General features: G+C 42.9%; 1 protein-coding gene and 1 long non-coding RNA gene across 3 annotated transcripts in view; both read left to right on the top strand.

The window, feature by feature from the left end:
* The window catches only part of LOC123759384 (uncharacterized), a 32,556-nt gene that overhangs the window by 12,709 nt on the left and 3,348 nt on the right, over positions 1-16,499 (top strand). For both annotated transcript variants that reach the window (XM_069335173.1, XM_069335172.1), the window contains exons 10-14: positions 8,864-9,055; positions 11,445-11,574; positions 12,567-12,723; positions 13,293-13,453; positions 16,373-16,451. In XM_069335173.1, the coding sequence (XP_069191274.1) occupies positions 8,864-9,055; positions 11,445-11,574; positions 12,567-12,723; positions 13,293-13,453; positions 16,373-16,451 (719 nt within the window). The remainder of the gene's footprint in view (positions 1-8,863; positions 9,056-11,444; positions 11,575-12,566; positions 12,724-13,292; positions 13,454-16,372; positions 16,452-16,499) is intronic.
* On the top strand, positions 5,072-6,816 carry LOC138370617 (uncharacterized). The gene is made up of 2 exons (XR_011230180.1): positions 5,072-5,415; positions 6,113-6,816. It is a non-coding gene; the product is annotated as an uncharacterized lncRNA (long non-coding RNA).

The raw sequence follows: 16,499 nt of genomic DNA, 5'->3' as shown, positions 1-16,499 counted from the left end.
TTTTTTCTTGTGCACAGCGGTGTTGTCAGGTATAAAAGAGATGCAGGGCAGGAGTTGAAAGGTGAGTAGTTTGCTGTTTTCCTGTTACTTTTATGTTTCTTCACAATGCTTCAGTAATCCATTTCTAATTGTTATTTCATCAATGACACACTGTGTGTGCCAGGAACATATGAGATACTCTCTGAGTAAGCTTATTTCTGTAATTACCAAAGTGTAGTTACAGGATGAGAGCTGTGCTCATGGTTTCCTTTCTTCCCAGCACTCTGTCATATAATGCCTTGTAACTACTGACCGTTTTGGTCTCCACCACCTCACTTAACTTATTCCAAATGTCTACCACTCTGTTTGCAAGAGTAAACGTTCTTATATTTGTTTGGCAGCTTTGTTTAGTCAGTTTAAATCTATGACAATTTGTTCTTGAAGTTTCATGTCTCAGGAATTCTTCCCTATCAGTTTTATTGATTCCCGTTATTATTTTGTACATAGTGATAATTTTGGCTCTTTTCGTCTATATTCTAGTTTGACATATTTAATGCCTCTAACCTCTCCTTGTAGCTCTTGTCCTTCAGTTCCAGGAGCCATTTAGTTGCATGTCTTTGCACCTTTTCCAGTTTGTTGATATGCTTCTTAAGATGTGGGCACCATACAATTGCTGCACATTCCAACTTTGGTCTAACAAAGGTCATGACCAATTTCTTTAGTAATTGTTCACTTACTACATCTCTGGCATTACGTGATCGCTTTGTCCTGGGTTCGTATCCTGGCCCGGGGAGGATTTACTGGGCACCAATCCTTAACTGTAGCCTCTGTTTACCTAACAGTAAAATGGGTACTTGGTTGTTAAACGCTTTGGCGAGGTCGTATTCCGAGGAACATAGGATTAAGGACTTGCCCGAAATGCTATGCATGCTAGTGGTTGTGCAAGAATGTAAGATCTCCTGTATATATATATATAAATAAATATAAAATAAATAAATAGTATTTCACCATCCATGTACTGTATTTAAAAGCAATTCTGAAATTGGAAAGTGTAGCATAGATTCCTCGCGTGATGTTCTTTATGTTGTCCTCTAGGTGATAGTTTTCTATCTAGTCTCGTGTGTGGGCGAGCCTTCTGGACACAGATTGGTCTCATCCTTCTTCATCTGACACACAGCCACCGACTTTCGACCTCATATATTGAAGTCATGGTCATCTTCGACTTCAAAGGACGAACATTATCGTTGTACTGTAATTAAATCACTACCTTTGTCTCTTATAAATTTCAGGCAGATTAATATTGTTTGTAACTAGTTTACCAGTATATTTTATAGAAAGCCAAGTAAACTAACTAATTATTGTTGCATTTCCTTCCTTCATTCAAGTAAACATGTGGTCTGGAAAAGGCATCGATGCCGGCCAACACCTGAATCTTTTGTTCTGTTATGAAAGGAAAGTGCAGTGCCCATAGGGCCATCTATACAGCTAAGCGTGAGAATTAGAAATTATAAGTCTCTACTATTATTGTTGTCACCCTGGTGTCAACCGGGGTGGCGACTCACCCCGGGACCTCCATTGTCTTCACCGGGACAAACCGGTGAGGAGTCGGTGGCTGAGCGGACAGAACACTGGGTGCGTGATCCTGTGGTCCCGGGTTCGATCCCGGGTGCCAGCGAGAAACAATGGACAGAGTTTCTTTCACCCTGATGCCCCTGTTACCTAGCCGTAAATAGGTACCTGGGAGTTAGCTGTCACGGGCTGCTTCCTGGGGGTGGAGGCTTGGTTGAGGACCAGGCTGCGGGGACACTAAGCCCCGAAATCATCTCAAGATAACCCCCTCTCTCCCTCATGTCCTGAAAAATCCAAAAATGTATGGGTAAATTTGTTCCAGACATAACTACAGTACAGTGTTGTCCAAGTCCGTGACTGATCCTGTGTTTGTCGCAAATGAAATGGGTTCGTACTTTTCAGCTGTTGGCTCTGGTGCTCATCTTTCTCCTACTTTCCTTACTCATAAGCACCTTACTACATCTTGCCCCCTTGAACTTTCTCACTCTCCTCTAATTCCCCTATAACGAACTCCAGTCTGCCTTGTCCCCTCTGCAATTCTGTGGCGGCTGGCTCAGACGGTATCCACCATGAGATATGCTAACATTTCTGTGTGGCTTTTAACATTTGCTACATAGTTTATATCCGCATTTGGAAGAAATTGGTAGCTAAGGACTGGCTCGAGGCAGCTGTCATTCCCATTAGAAGACTCAGTACTCGATGGACTTCATTCTACAGATCACCCCATTGCCCTGACGATGGAAATAGGGCAAAACTTTAAACATATGGTTAATGTATGTTTCAAGTAGTTCTTAGAATACTATTGCTACCCCTCCCCTCTTAGTTTAGCTTTTGCAGAGCCCATCCTTTTTTTTTTTTTTTTCCTTTTCAAATACCACCCACAAGGATGGGTATGGGGTATGTAACACCCGTGACCTCCCCCCCCCTCCTTAAGAGTTCACACCCAGGGAAGCCTTCTCCAAGAGGTCAGCCCAGATGACCTCCAGTTTATCTTGTATATTGATTAAAATTTCCTGGGTTAGTCTTAGTCAGCATAGTTTCAAGTATGTAATATTTCATGCAAGGGAATTAGACTCCAGATTCTTATGTGTAAACATCCTTGGATCTCCCCCTTTTGGCCAGGTCAGAGGTCAGCCACACACGTAATTAATAACTCCTCTCTTGAAGAGTGTTTGGTGAATGTCAAACAAGCTTATTGAAATATTTCTTGAGTGTTTGTACATTCTTGGTGGGTAGCAACAGCAGATCTTCCCCTCCCTCTGTGGGGGTTGTATATAGAGGTCCTGTAGGGACTTAGGAAACTCAGAGTGTCGGACACCGGGGTCCAGAGAGGGCTGTGAAGAACATCTCAGCCAGGGAGAGACAGGTTTTAAGGTAATGTGTGTGATCTCTGAGGTTTTGTTCCATGTCCAAATTTCTTAACTTTTTGCCAGTGTTAGAGTAGGATTTATAAGTGGTGATTGACATAATTTTGGTCTCAATAAACTCATTTTTAAATTTCCCGTCTGTGTCAGTTGTTGAATCCTCTTAGCCTTTTGGATATAGTGGCTGTCAACCGTTTTCATAATTAATGACAGTCATAGAAAGTACTCTCCACGTCAAGCAATGTTTCTTGCCTCGTTGCTTGATATAGTCTCAATGGTCAAAGGCAGATGGTGGCAGCGTATTTAATCCGGTGTTAGCATTTCCTTGTCGGCAGTGTACCTTTGGTTCCGGTGTAACCATCATATGTCAGCTCATAACAGTGTTACCAAGTGCAACCAATGGGGAAGTGTTACTCAGGATAAGTAGTGTTCCATTATAGGAGGTGTTACAATTGGTGGTGTTACAAGTTAGGAGGTGTTACAGGTACACTACTGCCCACAGGATGGTTGAGGTGTGTATAATAAGCTTATATATTGTTTTCATAATTTGTAAATTATTCCCGATACGCTCTGCTTATTAATTAGTGGCTTTAGGCTCTGTACTTTTGTTACTTATGAATCCTCCACTGTTCATGTGTTGCTTTAATGTATTTACTCTTGCCTAAATGAACATAATAATAATTATTATTATTATTATAGTAAATAAGCTAAACTTAAGTCCCTCAGATGTCATCTTTCATCAAACACGATTTATGACAGTTTATTTGACAAAATTTAGAGCATGCCTATATCTTGAAATCCCCCCCACGGTGTGAACATGTCTGGCGAGTGTAGTGCTGACCAACTCGATTGATTGATGAAGATTAAGCCACCCAAAAGGTGGCACGGGCATGAATAGCCCATAAGTGGTGCTCCTTTTGAGCCATTATCAGTATCAATAGATACTGGAGATCTGTGGAGGTGCGACTGCACCCTGCTTGACGGGAGATGTCTCCCGTCCCTGACCAACTCCACACTAATATGGTCAAATATTCCTGGCTGCTCGTGACGCTCACACACATGCGTGACTTGACCCTGGTATACTGAACATATTAATCCACCGTTCATATTGTAATTTATATCACTCATAATATATGTCACTTAGGGCTAAAAATATACCTCGTCCTTGTCCTTAAGTTGTACTTTACTAATAGTTACTTGGCGCTAAAATAGTTTATATTAACAAACTTGTGTACACACTGCAATGTACATGCTGCTACCCTATTCCATATTATAAATCTCTGGTGTGCCCCCACTTACTGTGTCCAAGTATGGAGACCTCATTTTCAGAAGAAGCTCTGGAGAAGGTGCAACACCGGGCAACAACAGTCATTCCAGAGGTAAGTCAACTCTCGTACCAGGAACGCTTGAAGGCCACAGGGCTAACAACACTACAAACCAGGCATGACAGGGCAGATCTCATTGAGACTTTTAGAATACTGAAGAGGTTGGAGGTTGTTGCTCCAGATGTTTTCTTCAGAAGGTCAGGTCATAAACAAGGAGTACCGGTTTCAAGCTTAACAAACCACAATGCAGGACTGAGAAAATGAAATGCTTTTTCACCCACCGGGTTATTAACCCATGGAACCGCCTACCCGCCGAAGCCGTAACTGCTGAATTTCAAAATATCCCTGGAAAAGATCAAGGGAAATGTGGGGTGGGGGGGGAGGACCGTCGACAAGCCGCTGGCTTCCTGTGCTCGTCGAGGCCACTAAGGTTAATGGTCCTCGGATTAAAAAAATGGGATTACAGTGTTGAGAGAGCCAGCTAAGAGTTCATCTGATATCCCACTCGCCGTACGATTAGTCATGCATAGTCAGGAGAGAAGATGGGATGAGAGACTAGTGTACTAGCCTGCACTAGCACACACTAGGTAGAGCACAAGAATATTACTATGTCACACTGACTAGTGCATGTTTTATGCTGTCCGAATATATAGTTCTCAACTGTAAACATAGCATAAGTCTTTATGTCCACGCTTTCTGAGGGAGAGAATGTCTGGGAGGTATGAGGAAGCATCAGTGTGTTGCTGACCTTCACCATGGACACACCCTCACAGTCTTCCTCCCTCCTGCTGCTGCTGCTGCTGCTGCTGACTCCTCTCCAAGCTCAAGGTCACACGCTTGTTTGTTGCACACTCTTTCCTAGTCATTGGTGTAAATTTGTGTTGCTTTTCAGACAAGAGAAAGAGTAGGTCATGCGGTCAATGCCAGGCTGTGGAAATATTTCCGAGAATGTGTAATATTTTATGGCTGTAGTTTATTGTCTGGGTTGAATTTGTTAATTATGGTTCCTTCTACCCCTAGCTGTGGGCAGTAGCGAATAGGTTCAACATAGTCACCTATTTGATTATTGGTGAAGTCACGTATATGGATTGTCGCCATCGGCGGCTTAATTTGAGAAAGGGACGGAGATGAAGAAACTCTCTGAAGCTGTGGGAGAATCAAATCAAATGTTTATTCAGGTAAAAGTACATACATAGAAGATGAGTTACAAACATAATGTTGGATTTCTAGATAGAGCTAATACATACAATGCCTAAAGCCACTAATATGCACAGCGTTTCGGGCAAGGTGTGGGGAAAAACACTTAGACTAAAACTTAATACTAATTGAGATCAAAGCATAAATTCAGATGAAAAGGGGGGGGGAAACATGGCGGAAATCAGTAATTATACAAGATGGACAACAAACAGTATTGTTTGAAAATAACAAGACATGGGCTGACATTTAGGGGGTAAGGTGGATCACATGGAGTGTATTAGGTAGTACTTGGTTTTTCTCTTTAACTGGTTGAGAGAGGTACAGCCTTTGACGTGATTGGGGAGGTCATTCCACATTTTGGGTCCCTTGATTTGTAGAGCATTTCTAGTTTTGTTAAGTCACACTCTTGGAATATCAAATAGGTATTTGTTTTTGGTGTGGTGCCCATGGGTTCTGTTACAAACTTCTAGGAAGCGTTTAAGGTCAGGATTGTCATTACAGTTCAGAGTTTTAAGTATGTAAGAATACAATTGTTTTTTTTAATCATCTGTTTTATGCTACTACATCCAAAGTATGAATAGCAGAAAACCAGTGTTAATTTTACCGAGATCAGTGAATAATAATGTATATTACTATACGAAAAAATTGTTTTAGAATTTTTGTTTTCAAAATATTTAGCTAGGTGAAGCTGGCGGAAAGTGTCAACAATCGTTGTGGAAGTCAGAATATGTGACCCTGGCACGCCGTTCCCCAAGAATTCTGGCGTCCCTGACAAGCCTATCTCCGTCACATTCCCCAGACCATTGCCCCTGTAAAGTTGCATGACGCTAGTCCTAAGCATCTTACCTACAGCCTTTAACAGACAACAAACAGGCGTTCTGTCATATAGATATGGACTGGAAGCTCCCATGCGGATGTACACACATTGTGGCAGAGCTAATGAGTTAGCCAAGTAATCTGCCTTTAAAGGAGAAATTGAGTATAACCTTGGATTGCCAATAAACAGTCTGAGAGCAATAGTACACCAAGAACTTCAACAAAATCTTGCAGCTCTGAGGCAAAGTGAAATCGACACCAGTAATTGCATCTATCATCATGCTATCATGCAAGAAGAGCCACACATTTATGGATCATCCAATAAAATCAGCAGACTCCAGATGTTACTACTGCTCGGCTTAGACTCCTCGACTATAAGTATCCCTAAACATACCAACTGTCACACTACCTCTCCACTTACGTCAGTTGCTTAATTTAGAAACTGTACTTATGGTCGGCCTCGAGCCCATTGAGGATGTGACGATGTGCATTGAATGTTGTAACTAGTTCATTAAGATTGTAACTTGCTTAGCTAAATAAATTGTGGGGTTCAGTCCCTGAGCCTATTGTGTCCCTCTGTAACCTTTTTCACTACCGCCCACAGGATGGGTATGGAGTGCATAATAAATGAACTAAACTAAAACATTAACTTGTAACATCTGACTTGGCTTTGTTATACAGCCCGTCCTCCGAACAAAGACCCAAAATCCATTCCATCTACCCGCCAAACCCCCATCTGTTTATGAATGAAAAACGGGTTACACACGACTCACAACTGATGACGTCCGAACACTTTCGGAACAAGTGCTTCACTGACGACTTTTGTTCGAATCACAACGCTGTAAATGCTTCACACATGTACAACAAATACAAATAATCGCCATCAGAACTTAAACACCTAACCTAACCAATGCCAATACAGGTATGTGCACAATATGCTAATATATTATAATACTAATTTATATTTGAGAAAACTTCCGTTTTGAATGAACAGCATGTAAAAAATTATGAATGCGTCTGAGGGTCGATTGCTGGATATAATGGACTTGAGTCTAGGACGGGTTGCTATAAATGCTTCACCACGTACTACAGATTAGATTAGATTAGATTTTTATTCGGGTAAAGGAACATACATATATTAAGGATGAGTTACAAACATAATGTTGGATTTAAAGATAGAGCTAGTACATCCAATACCTAGAGCCACTAGCCACTAGATGTACATGTATTGTACAAATACAAATAATTGCCAATAGAACATAAACACCTAACCAGTGCCTAAAAATTATCATTTATATTTGAGTAAGGTTCAGATTTGAATGAAGAGAATGTTAGAATTGATCTTTGGGGTCGACCACTGGATAGAATGGACTTGGTCCCAGGACGGGTTGTGTTATAAGCAACCCGTCCTCGACTCAAGTCCATTACATTCAGCGGTCGACCCCACAGACGCATTCATAAATTTTAACGTGCTGTTCATTCAAAACGGGAATTTTCACAAGTATAAATTAATATTATAATATATTGGCATATTATGTATATATAGGCATAGGATAGGTTAGGTTAGGTGTTTAGGTTCTGTTGGCGATTACTTGTATTTGTAGTACGTGGGTGAAGCATTTGTAGCGTTGTGGTTCGAACAAAATTCGTCAGTGAAGCACTTGTTCCGGATATGTTCGAACGTCAGCAGTTGTGAGTCGTGTGTAAACCGCTTTTCATTCATAAACAAGGGGTTTGGCGGGTGCATGGAATCACTTTTGGATCTTTGTTTGGAGGACGGGCTGGTTATAAGTGTGAGCGTAGACGTACATCGTGCAGCCCGTAATCCAAACAAAGACCCAAAAGTGATTCCATGTACCCGCCAAACCCCCTGTTTATGAATGAAAAACGGTTTACACACGACTCACAACTGATGATGTTCGAACACTTCCGGAACAAGTGTATTACTGACGAATTCTGTTTTTTTTTTTTTTTTTTTTTTTTTTGAGATATATACAAGAGTTGTTACATTCTTGTACAGCCACTAGTACGCGTAGCGTTTCGGGCAAGTCCTTAATCCTATGGTCCCTGGAATACGATCCCCTGCCGCGAAGAATCGTTTTTTCATCCAAGTACACATTTTACTGTTGCGTTAAACAGAGGCTACAGTTAAGGAATTGCGCCCAGTAAATCCTCCCCGGCCAGGATACGAACCCATGACATAGCGCTCGCGGAACGCCAGGCGAGTGTCTTACCACTACACCACGGAGACTGCTAAAGATTTGATAAAGATAAAGACTGCGTTGTTCGAACCACAACGCTATAAATGCTTCACCGCGTATTATAAATACAAATAATCGCTAACAGAACATAAACACCTAACCTAACCTATACCTATATACGCACAATATGCTACTATATTATAATATTAATTTATATTTGAGAAAATTCCAGTTTTGGATGAACAACATGTATGAATGCGTCTGTGGGGTCGACCGCTGGATGTAATATAAATGGACTTGGGTCGAGGACGGGTTGACATTGTAACACTGGGGACACATATGAGACTACGAACAGAGGTCAAAGCTACTCTCCTGTGACAAATGTAGCTGACACGGTGTCTTGCATCTGCAGGAGGCCGCCGGGAGTGTAATCCTCGGAGCTTCGGGTCTGACAGTGTGGTGTGTGTGTGTGACGCCAGCTACTGTGACCTGCCAGGCCGGTTGACCTTACCTGACCCAGGACACTACACCGTCGTCACCTCCTCCAGGGAGGGACTCAGGTTCCACACCGACACTCGGGAACTGGAAGACAAGCCAACAGCTGGTGAGTTTAACCAACGCCTGTCTTAATTTTAATTTTTAATTTTGCCCGGAGGGGCAAGTTTATTGGGCAGCGACACTCATCTTGTGAGTGGACATACCGCCATAGCAGCATGTACAACACTCCCCAAAAGGAAGAAAACCCGCTGGGTTGTTCATCCTGTCACTTGTACCCAGACACAGCTGGGCTTGTCTTAACAAAATTAACAGCAATGTGTATTGTGCATCCTTGGTCCTTGTTTGACGGCACTATTGATGATTTAACAAAGCTTTAAGATATGACTCATGCTCTGAAGACACCACCGCCACCCTACAGGTGAGTAATGTTCACTCGGGTTACCAGTTATTTTCAGATGTTTTAATTTTTTTTTTTGTATCGGAGAATTAATATCAATGTTTTGAACCTGTTGTCTGGCACAGTATTAAGTGGAGTTTACTGCATAGTTTGTGACCGGACAATCCTTAGTCACTTAGGCCTATACTTTGTAATAGTCACCTAGGCCTATACTTTGTAGCATAGTCACCTAGACCTATACTTTATAGCATAGTCACCTAGGCCTATACTTTGTAGCATAGTCACCTAGGCCTATACTTTGTAGCATAGTCACCCAGGCCTATACTCTATAGCTTAGATTGCAGCTGATGTTTACTAAACGGTCAACTTTTGGAGGAGGGACTTAGTCATTTTTCGGCACCCTACGTCATCGTTCTATGACGTTTCATAACAATAAACACAAATTTCTCAGTTAATACCGCGAGTTTCTCCATGGATTTTATAGTGATCGAAAGGACATATAATAGTATAGATTTTATATTCATAGCAATCTTAATACGTGACGTTTTAATGTCTATCGACGAGTGATAGGAACGTTGACATAAATTATCTATTATTTGCAAGAATGAATTTTATTTTATTTATTTATATATAAGAATATATATATTGAGTTGAGGAAGTGTATACATTGCAGTTTGAGTGTAACATTCTTGCAAAGGCACTAACACGCAGTGTAAGCAAAATAACAAAGGCAGGAATACAATGGTTTTAACATACGAATACCTTAACGTGTTACACATCATCAGAAAGACTGACGCAAATATTCTACAATATAACCATTGTTACGAGTCAATCCATTGTTTAAGTGAGAGTACATTATAGCAAGTTGCACAACAATAACATGCGCATGTCGTTCAGGAAATGAGAGTATAGACTTTCTTGCCAGTGCGCCGTACCTCGAGTGCGTTCGTTCCTTGCTGGGAACAATGACATGATCTCTTGCCAGCTGGGTAGAGTGTCTATAGCCTACCCCGCCAGACACAGCTGCGTCTCGGCACAGAACCAGTGTGACCTTCTCAACCACACCCCTTCCCCCCCAAGCAGTCTTCAGGTTAGGTTAAAAACAAAACACATACAGTAATGCGCATGGTGAAGGCGCGGCGCAGTGGATGGCGCGTCATTTGGACGGTCATAGTAAACACAGTCGGGTCAGACCTGTGACGACTTGGTTAGCCATGTTGAGAAGAGACATGAGGACACAGGTTAAGAGAGGAAACATGAAGACACATCGTCGTCTTCTCATCTGATGTGTGGTTTAGTTCCCATAACACTCACATATCTCTCTTTAAACTACACCTAATCTTATTCTAAATTATTCAAAGTGAAGATGAGTCTGTGACCTTTCACATGATATACATTGATAAGCTTTTACAATATCTGAGAAATACTTGTACACCGGGAGTGTATAGTGTGTGACGTCACACACCTGATATTAGTGTGGGGTGTTCCATACATGTCAACCTTCGCGGGTTCCCACACACTCAATGTCTTCACAACACATTTCATTCGTAATGTCGTTCTTGACCGCAAGTGTACTTCCGTCGTTGCCTCAGAGGTGTGTAATATTATAGTTTATCAGTGATTAAACAGCATATTGTAAGAAAAGAATCTTTTTCTTAATTAAGTTGTAGGCCTAGTTGATTATCGTAGGTTACAAAAATCCAGTTAAGCTAGAAATATTAGGTCTGTGGCGCAGTAGTAGCATACCCACAGCACGAGCGAGTTTGTGTGGGTTGGAGCTCTGTCCAGGGAGGCTTGACAAAGCACCAGACCTTAATCATTCACTCTGTTCCCCCAGCAATAATAGTGAATATGGTTGTAAACAGATTGGCAAGTCGTGTTCCAGGGAAAACCTTGTAGGATAAGGCTATGGAAAGAGAAAGCTCTAAGTCTGCTAACAGGAGTCGGTAGCTTCTGAACATACCAGAGTGGGAAAAAGAGTAATACAGTAAATACATATCCTTCGACAAGCCGCCGGCTTCCTGCCCTCGCCGAGGCCAGTAGTGAGGATGGTGGCCCTCGAGTAAATTCGGGTAAAGATGTGAGGGGTTACCGTCAGGTTCGGCGAGGCTGGTGCTGGATGTGAACGATCTTGGCCAGACGATGCTGGGGTTCGGGGGCGCCTTCACCGACGCCGCCGGGATCAACATGGCTGGACTCTCAGCCCCCGCCCAGGACCTGCTGCTCAGGTATGTCCACCATTACACTACTCTCACCCCCTCCCACTTGGGCTGGACGGTAGAGCGACGGCCTCGCTTCATGCAGGTCGGTGCTCAATCCCCCGACCGTCCAAGAGATTGGGCACCATTCCCTTCCCCCGTCCATCCCCAACCCTTATCCTGACCCTTTCCAACTGCTATACAGTCGTAATTGTTTGGCGCTTTCCCTTGATAGTTCCTTCCTTCACCCCCCCCCCCAGCCCCCCGCCCAGGACCTGCTGCTCCTGGGCGGAGAGCGCACCTGCTTCAGGTATGTCCACCACTATTCTACTCTCACACGCTACTCAAACTTCCCTTAAGATGGTATGTAAGGAAAAAGTAGATAGTGGCAGAAATTATATACCCATAGTAGATAATTGAAGAAATTATGTATCGGTAAATATATATATATAGAGGTGTAAATTATTTATTCTCAGTAGTTAAAATGAGAAATTATATATGCAGAGATAAAAAAAAGCTTGACATAATGTACCTCTACACTAATTTATTCCTTACAAGAGTTTACATTAGTAAACTTGCAGGGTTTGCTGTCCCCTCGCAGGCTCAACACACGTTATTAACTGTATGTCCTTCAGTTGGTAGCCCTGTACTCCAGGGAAACCATGTAACCTGCTCTCAACTTGGCTAAGTTAATGAGGCGAACCATGGTTGACGACGGTGTGTTAGAGCACCCATACACAGTCTCGGTGATAGCCAACAGTCATGTTCTAAACTTGATCACTGTGGCTTCACCGTGGAGAGGGGGGGGACCTGCTGCCTGGGTGACAGCTTCTCCCCCGAATCAACCTGCCCTGGGGAGGCCACTCCAGACCAGGCCGACGCCAGTGCGCAAGTCCATAGTCTCCTGGGACTGATGGATGCCTACTACTTTAGTAATCAGTGATGAACTAGTATTTTTAGTATCCACGGACCCCATACTGAAGCTATATGAAACAACAATAACTGTCTCTGAGTGCCCCCAGGTCCTACTTCGACCCCGAGGGTGTGGAGTACGAGCTCTGCCGCGTACCCATCGCTGGCACGGACTTCTCCGTCAGGCCCTACTCCTACAACGACGATGTCGAAGACGATATCAACCTTGAGCACTTCGCCTTGGCCGAGGAAGACAGATTATATAAGGTTTGCTTCTGATACACAATTAATTACTTTACATTAGTCGTGTTCGCTTTATTTAAAAAAAAATTATGTCTACCTTACAGGACTCCAAACACAGCTTTCGTTATTTAACAGTTCACTAATAAACACAATTTAGCAACAATAATGTTTGGTTATAGAAGGTACCACGTAACATGTGTGGTACATTAAGTGGTGACCAAATCCACAAGGGCCGTGACGAGGATTCGAACGTGACGAGGATCTCTGTGTGATGATGTAAGGGCGAAGAGGGAGAACGGCCTGTTGACATAGCTCGGGTGCAGGGGGGGGGGGGTTGTGTAAAAGCCTGGTTTGTGCCTGGGAGAGGCTACGGGATCCAGTAAGTTCAGTAGAACTTCGGTTTCAACCCTTTTACCCTGTCGTAGCTCAGTCGATTAAGGCAGTGTCTGGGATGCTCCCGGACGCAGGTTCGAATTCTCGTCACGGCCCTTGTGGATTTGTTCATTTGATGCATCGCGTTAGTGTGATGTCTGTGTGTGATTAAGTGGTGACAATTGTCGGGAGTAGTTACTGTAGCAGAGTGTGGTGTGTAGGTGCCGGTGATCCTGCGGGCACAGGAGCTGTCGGAGCGGCCGCTGCGGCTCCTGGCCTCCCCCTGGGCGCCCCCGGCCTGGATGAAGACCAACGGTAAGCTCAACGAATCCGGGGAGCTCCTCCCGGAGATGAGGCAGCCCTGGTCACACTACTTGGTCAGGTATGTCGTAGCCACAGTCTTTACTGCCTTATATCAAATTAATTTAAATATAAATAAAATTTTTTATTCAGTTCTCAAACTCAACTCATTTCTGCATATGAAAATTGGTGGGATGGCTGACAAGCATATACTATATATTGGAGTCCAGATGCTTAGGGCTATTAAGGGTTATTCATGCCCATGCCGCCTCTTTCCTGGCTTAATTTTTATCAATCAATCAATCAATCTTGGGGGATAACCTCACCTTACGTTGCAGGGTGACTGGTTAATGTGTGGGGATAGTCATGGGCAGCTTGGGGGGGGGGGGGGGTTCGCCACCATCTCTTTAATGGCCTCGACGAGGACAGGAAGCCGGCGGCTTGTCAAAGGCACCCCCATATTTACCCTGATGATTTGTTTCCAGTTGGATTTTAAAATGTAACGGAGTTTTGGCATTTATGGCTTTGGTGAGTATGAGCGTCCATGGGTTTATAACCCTGTGAGTGAAGAAGCATCTCCTGTTCTCAGTCCTGCATTGTGGCTTGTTGACCTTGAAACTGTTGCTCCTTATGCATGCGATGAGTCACAATAACGTGGCAAAAGTATGTTGACCAGACCACACACTAGAAGGTGAAGGGACGACGACGTTTCGGTCCGTCCTGGACCATTCTCAAGTCGATTGTGAGAATGGTCCAGGACGGACCGAAACGTCGTCGTCCCTTCACCTCCTAGTGTGTGGTTTGGTCAACGTTGCTCCTTGTTTGTGTTACATCTGACCTTATGCAGAAATTGTCCGGATCAACGTCCTTCAAATTGTTCAGTATTGTAAAATGTTCAGTGAGATCCATCCTGTCGTGCCTGGTTTAGTGTTGTTACCCATGTGGCCATCAAGCGTTCCTGATACGAGAGTTGACTTAGTTTTGAAAATATTCTTGTTGCCCGGTGTTGCACTTTCTCCGGAGCAGCTATGACTTTCTGAAGATAAGGTCTCCATGCCTGGATACAGTTATCCAAGTGGAGGCGCATCTTGATGGGTGCTATCCACCGGCCTTGAGAGATTAAGTGGAGTGCTTGAGTTCATATGTTTCTGGCTAGGCATTTTGTGTAGCCATAACAGTTGTCTAGCTATAAAGAAGTTGTTTACTGCTAGGTGAACAGAGGCATCAGGTGAAATAAAACGCTGGCCAAAAAATCGTGACAAGATAATGGAGACAACGTTAAGGTACTAGACAAAGGTGGTGTGTGGAAGGTGGCAGTGAAAGGCACAGTACCAGCGGTGACAACAGTGCAGGTTGAGAGGCGGGACCAAAGAGCTGAAACTCAACCCCGCCGCAAGCACAACTAGGTGAGGTGGTAAGGTTATGAGGGCAGTAGTAGACCAGGCATCGTTGCACCTTATCTCACCTGACTCCCTGATAGCGGCCACAATATACCAGTTAATACAGAGTACATGTTCAGAGAACCTTACTATCACTGGCTGATAAGTTAATCAGATGTAACTTCTTTACTGTAACCTTGATCTTCCTGGACGGGTTGTCTTCCTAGACAACCCGTCATCGTTAGTGCCATCGTTATTGGTCCCGTCTACCTTCCTGTGGTGTTAAATACAGTGGTAGTTAGCACCACCACTGTATTTAACACCACCACTACCACATGCAGTTTGCCCGTATGGCCGAATATGGACGTAATTTGAAAATGAATAAAATTGAAAATAAATTTTGGATTTTTTTTTTCCAAAACAGTAAGTTAAGGGTCCTCTGGTAGGTTAGGTGGGCAGGAAATTCTCCTTACGTTTCAAAACGTCATGAAATATGTTAATTGAAAGTTTCCTCTCCTAACCTTTCCGAGTAAGCCAGAGGACTCAAACAGAAAACGGGACAGTACATCACTTTCGTGAGCCGATTTCATTTAAAATTACATCCATTTTTGGCCATAGTGCGCGCATACACGCGAAAAGCGACGTTATTTATTTACTCCCCAAGAACCCTTTGACACACTTGTACCAGTCAAATCATCAATTTTCTCTCAAATTTAGAGTGCACTTAACAAATACTTACTTAAACACTTAATTGGGTAACACTGTACCTAGTGCTACCCAATCCCCCAATATTTGTACCTAAGCCATATTACTTTACCATTGTAATCCTACATATCATCTGATATCATGGTTGTTGTATTGAGTACATATTCTACTGCATTATTCCTTGAAATGATCCTCATATTGTGCTTCAGTGAACCAATGTATAACCCTGTAATGTTATCCTAATGTACCTAGTAATCCTTGTTCATTATTGTGTATTGTATTATTGTGTATTATTCTAATCTGGTTTTATGTCGAAATTTCTTGCAATGTACCTGTAAATTTTTTTTGACAATTTTACTGTAATTATTCTACTTAAAATTATCTGTACCTGTAAAGTAAAGCTGTAAAGTACCTGTAAACATTTTTTGTCAATTTTACTGTGAATTATCTAAAAATTATCTGTTAGTTTAAGGACTTGCCCGAAACGCTATGCGTGCTAGTGGCTTTACAAGAATGTAAAATCAACTTAATTTCTGTGTTCTCTGTTAACCCCCAATGTACCTTCATGTATATAAATAAATAAATACTTAAATACCCAGTTAGCTTGTTGGGGTTGAATGGTAGTTTGCTTAGCGGTGTATATATTTAAGTCAGATGAGCCACAGCTGCGTCTGTGTACATGGGACAATGAACAACCCAGCGGAAGTCCTTCCTATTGATGTGTTGATGTACTGATGTATTGAGGAATGATGGACATGTTCCTTCTGCGAGGTTCACTCCTGGGTCCGGGGCGCTGCCTAGTAAATTTCTCCTTCGGGTAAAACTTTTGTGAGAGAGAGAGAGAGAGAGTGATTCTATCACTTCTTATGGAGGTAGGGGGAGGAGGTGGCTTATGAAGTACTTGTGTCATGTATCAGGTTCGTGAAGGAGTACGAGAAGGAGGGCATCGCCATGTGGGGCCTCACTACCCAGAACCATCCTACTTCGGACGATATAGTAAGTCTCTCCATACACACTGGAGTATATTGTACAGCAAGCGTCGTG

The sequence above is a fragment of the Procambarus clarkii genome, chromosome 32 (assembly GCF_040958095.1).
Source record: "Procambarus clarkii isolate CNS0578487 chromosome 32, FALCON_Pclarkii_2.0, whole genome shotgun sequence".
Taxonomy (NCBI): Eukaryota; Metazoa; Arthropoda; class Malacostraca; order Decapoda; family Cambaridae; genus Procambarus; species Procambarus clarkii.
Note: the sequence above shows the minus strand (reverse complement) of the source record. Positions and strands in the feature narration are given on the sequence as shown.